Source organism: Sander lucioperca, chromosome 2 (assembly GCF_008315115.2).
Source record: "Sander lucioperca isolate FBNREF2018 chromosome 2, SLUC_FBN_1.2, whole genome shotgun sequence".
NCBI classification, from domain to species: Eukaryota; Metazoa; Chordata; class Actinopteri; order Perciformes; family Percidae; genus Sander; species Sander lucioperca.
This window is the reverse complement of record NC_050174.1, coordinates 27,604,562-27,609,561: the sequence shown is the minus strand read 5'-3', so window position 1 is coordinate 27,609,561 and position 5,000 is coordinate 27,604,562. Positions and strand designations below refer to the sequence as shown.

Here is a 5,000-nt window from a genome sequence, read left to right as displayed (position 1 = left end):
TCCACCACTTTGGTCTAGTTTCAAATATCTCAGCAACTATTGAGTGGATTGCCATCACGTTCTGTACTGACATTCATGGCCCACTGAGGATGAATACTGATTACTCCAACTCCACCAGCAGTAAAATATCTCAACAAATGTTGAATGGATTGACTTTAAATGTGGTACAAGCTAGGGGTCGACCGATATTGTAAATGAGTTGTTCACTTTAAACCCTACATTTTTTCCACAGCCTACGTTGTCAAAGTAACTTTCCCCATGAGTTACCTTGCTAGCTAGCTAACTAACCACATGGCACATACGTACAGTTTAGAGGGAAAAGTCTGGAGTTCCTAGAAGTTTAACCAAATCATGAAGGGGCTCTTTGGAAGGGGAACACAAAAGTTCAAAAGAGAAAAAAGGTCCAAGGCACTGTTCTTGCAATAAAAAAAAAAAGCCTTTATTTAAATGGCCATTTCATATCAAAATCTACATTACATTAAAAATAGAACTGGGCAGCAACCCATGCGTAGTGGCACAAACTGCCTTCTTCAGGGTGTACAGTATTTGGTAAATCACTTTAACAGGACAAACGGAAGAACTTCCAGGCATCCAAATCCTCTGCTGAACACAAGTGCATTCATCTATTTTAACAAGAAATTCCAACCTTGAGTCGGGTGCAGCACAGCAGGGCTTTGCAGTAACCGGGTTGTGTGTTTTTTTTTAGAGTACGGTCTGCGTCTGGGGAGTCAGATCTTCATCAAACAGATGACCAGCACAGGCCTGGCTGCCAAAGACGGGAACCTGCAGGAGGGAGACATCATTCTCAAGGTGCACACACGTTTATCCACCGTGCGCCACACACCCATCATCCATCCATCCGTTCTCAACCCCCCAAGGGTTCCTAAGATACAGACCAGGGATCACTAAGACATATCTTTGTTATGTTCATGTTGTTAAGTCTATTTAACAACTGTTTATTCTTTGCTTATTTGTCTTGTGAGATACTGGGTAAGTTTTTCCAGTCCCAGACAGCAACAACTATGATTTACATAAACTGATAACACAATACTGTATATACTGTGTGTCACAGGGATTGTAAAATCAAAGATAAAGTTGACACCAAGATTATATAAGTGTGTGTGTGTGTGTGTGTGTGTGTGTGTGTGTGTGTGTGTGTGTGTGTGTGTGTGTAGATCAATGGGACAGTGACGGAGAACCTCTCTCTGCACGATGCTGGGAAGCTTATAGAGAAGTCGCGGGGGAAGCTGCAGCTGGTGGTGCAGAGAGACCGCCGTCAGATCCTGGTCCGCATCCCCCCCCTCGCGGACTCTGACTCTGATAATGACGGTGAGTCCCTGAATGCATGGCCAATAGGGTTAGTGTTAAACCACAGGGAGGTTTGTGCACAGCAGTCCTGCCCACACCACGTTATAAGAACCAGTGTCTCCCACAGGTGTGAACGGGAAGTTATTCTCCTTATACTTGTACTATTTTCATAATCTACAGAGGCCTCAGGGTGTCAGAAATGTCCCTTTAAATTCAATCAAAACGGTTACTTATTGTAGGAAAATAAACATGGGCGGCTGATCTTAGCTTAACTGTAAAGCCTGTCTCTGGGAGAGACATTATTTTAACTGTTTCCTATAGTTACAATCATGTTTACAGACACACATACAAAGGTTGAAAATATCAGACGTTGAAGAGGCTAGAAAACAACATCTGACACTAAGCAGAGTTGAGTTTCTGCTCAGCTTCTGTGTGTAGCTAGTCTGGTTGACACCAGACCCTTCTCAGTTGTAACTGAGAGGGGGTCTGGGGAAGCTTCATTCACAGTTCATTTCCAAAGGGGCGTCACCAACGGACCGATGACGCTGCACCACCAGCGTCATCATGTAAAGCCCACCTCAACGGTTGTGATTGGTGTAAAGCCCGCCTCAACGGTTGTGATTGGTGTAAAGCCCGCCTCAACGGTTGTGATTGGTGTAAAGCCCGCCTCAACGGTTGTGATTGGTGTAAAGCCCGCCTCAACGGTTGTGATTGGTGCCTCCATTTGGAAAAATTGGAAATGGGCTTGAATGGGCTCTTGGCCAGACGGACTTGCAGAACAAATGTCAAATTTGCCGGAAGTTCGTCAGGGTTTTCCCAGACCAGTGTATAGCTGTAAAAAGAAAGGAGTCAGCAGCAGCTCAGGGTTGAGTCAGGACCTTACTGTGGGCCCAAAAACCTCCTACCTGATAGAAAATGTAACTGATCGTACTGAATTGAAAGTGCTCATCTTGACAAGCAAAAGCGATCCCTGTAATCGCTCAAAAGTGCAATCTCTGTCTGTGTTCTCTCTTCCAGATAAAATGTCATTCTTTTAGATGAAGGACCACCCAAGACACAGCATGTGTAACACTGTTGCCTTTCTCTAAGCTGTAAAACGGCTGTGACGCAACCTGACTAAGTTGTAAAGCTTTCACACCTTTTGCACTTCTCTTTATATTGCTCTAAATCTTTAACTTTTTATTACATGATTCATTTTCCTGAATAAATAAACACATTTTAATCACTATTTAATTTGAATTGTGTGATTCATTAAGTATAAAAGTTGAATAATGCCAGTGGCAGAAGTCAGGAAGCTGCCTGCAGAAGTGAATGTGCTTTATTATATAATAGTGTCTGAATATTGAATCATGATGTTGCAGACAAAGGGTGATGATTTATTTTTGTGAATACAGAATGTTGCATGACAAAGCGTGGCTCATAAAGTGGGTAAGATGTTTGTTGAGTTTACGGTGTATTAACACATTAATGATTTGCCCTAACAGTGTAGCAACTCGCCGCTGTCTGTCCCGGTGCTGTGTCTCAACTCTCACCTCCCTGTTGTCTCCGTCTGCGTTTCCATTTCACACAAACATTCTCATACAACGCTCGTACATCTCACCGCACTGACAGGGTCAGTCCCCTGATGGCATGGCCAGAGCCTGGAGCCTGGAGCCTAGAGCCAGCATTCTAGATTCATGGATTAATCCCAATCATGCATCACAACTGCACCTAACAGTGGCTGTGTGTGAATTCATTCCTGTATTAATATACAGCACAACCTATCTTCACAAGGATAGCATGATGAGAACAAACTGCATTACATTAATCACAGGGTTACAGTCTATGCTTAAAATACAATCCAAAAAACACGCACAGGCACTGACTGTGTGTGTAATGAATGTTCTCAGTAAATTGCACAGCAATCTTAGATGTTGGTATTTCTTGTATATAAGAAGACATTTTAGTATTTTAGAGCCCTTATTGCCGTGAACTAGGTACATTCTACTCTACACTGCATAGTTACAATGCTTTAAAGGAAAAGAGAAGGAAACATGTTGAAAAGAACAACACACAAAATAAGGTTTTAAGCACAATGTTTGCATTAAGTATTGCCAAAAACTATTTTTTTATTGTGTATGTTATTCTTTCCATTTCCTTTCACATAGAGCTCTGTCTTTGAAACACAGCGATCTGTTTCATAGCTGCAATTTAAGGTTTGTTAGGATAGTGGTGCTATAGGGGCTATAGATCTGCTCCTTTTTGGGGTACTGGAGGGGGGGTATGTGAAACACCAGAGCTGTGGCAGAGACACACATTGAGTGCCATTTTAAAAGATGAAATGATTTATTATTATTTGTCCAGTTTAAAGGGAAAACCTAAATATTTTAAAAATGCTTGCATTGACACCAAGGGCCACCAGGGGTCCAGTGCCAGAGACAGGGCTGAAGAACAGTTTGTTCCACTTCTTGTTTAATTTCAAATATTTTATAAAAGAGATTAAAGTTGGTTGCCAGAACTTAGTACTGCGCAGAAAATGCATGTCTGTTGTGAAGATATGTTGGTGCAGATGTTTTTTTGTTTGACCCACAGATGGATAGATCGCCAGCCCCATGTCCCGCCTCCAAAAACTCAGTATTGATTGGTTCGTTGTGTTGAACTCTTTCACATCAACACACCGTACTAATTTGGTGTTGTGACATGAATCTGAGTGATGTATTATTTATTCTATTCAAAACAGGTTTGACACTTTGTCTGTCTCTCTCTCATCCGCTGTCTTACATTGTCTCTCCCTCTTCTATTTCAATGTCTGATTCTGGCTTTTTAAAACTTCGCCCCCTCCAGTTACAGCCCTGCATGCACACTGTCTCTCTAACCCTAGTCAAACTAATGAACCCGTGCTAGATGGTACCTGGTGATCTGCTCTCTCTCTGCTGGTGTATCATGGCGTCTTGGTTTCACAGGGACAGATGTATCGCCACTTTTTTATTTGCTCTCTTTTATGTGGTTCTGTTGCTCTCTTTTATGTGGTTCTGTTGCTTGTCCTCTCACACCTGAGTCGTGAAATGTCTCTTCTGTTTCTGGTTTCTTGGTGTTCTGTTGAAGCCTCCCTCCCTCTCTGCAGAGCAGTGGGTGGAGTGCCATGCTCTGATGGATAAAAGCAGCCAAATCAATGACTGCCAGTGCCACCCATGTTAAAAAACAAATCACAGGGACAGAATGAAAGCCAGGTGCTCTTTGTGAACAACAGGTGGTGTGTAAGCACTTTGGACCAGCGTGTTTCTGGGTATAAAGCAGTATGGATGGACTCCCAGAGGTGCTGAAGTTGCCTCATGGAACTTTAGAAAGCATTTCTTGAAAGTGATTGAACATGAATTAGTCATACTGTACTGTAGCTCTTTGAAGTTATAAGCCATAAGATATACATTATATCAAACCCCATTTTTCTCACCCTGTCCCTTAAGGCATTGGTATGCTTTAAACAAAGTGCTTGTCAGGTTCTCAAACAGCACGTGAAACCTGAAAGTAACTGGGGTTTGAACTTTCAATTCTAATTATACACAACTAATTCTGTCACTTTTCCATGTGAATAAACTGAGTGCAACTTGAATGTCTTCAAGGAGAGATACACGGTTATCCCCATTTCAACAATTCGTCACATCTCGTCCCTCTGTGCCCACAGGCTTTTACTGTGGCCAACAGCTATTTGCCTT

General features: G+C 42.3%; 1 protein-coding gene across 6 annotated transcripts in view; it reads left to right on the top strand.

Moving 5' to 3' along the window:
* LOC116050419 (tight junction protein ZO-2) overlaps positions 1–5,000 on the top strand; it is an 88,816-nt gene that overhangs the window by 52,857 nt on the left and 30,959 nt on the right. For all 6 annotated transcript variants that reach the window (XM_031300455.2, XM_031300456.2, XM_035998983.1 and 3 more), the window contains exons 6-7: positions 707–810; positions 1,176–1,329. In XM_031300455.2, coding sequence (XP_031156315.1) covers positions 707–810; positions 1,176–1,329 — 258 coding nt within the window. The remainder of the gene's footprint in view (positions 1–706; positions 811–1,175; positions 1,330–5,000) is intronic.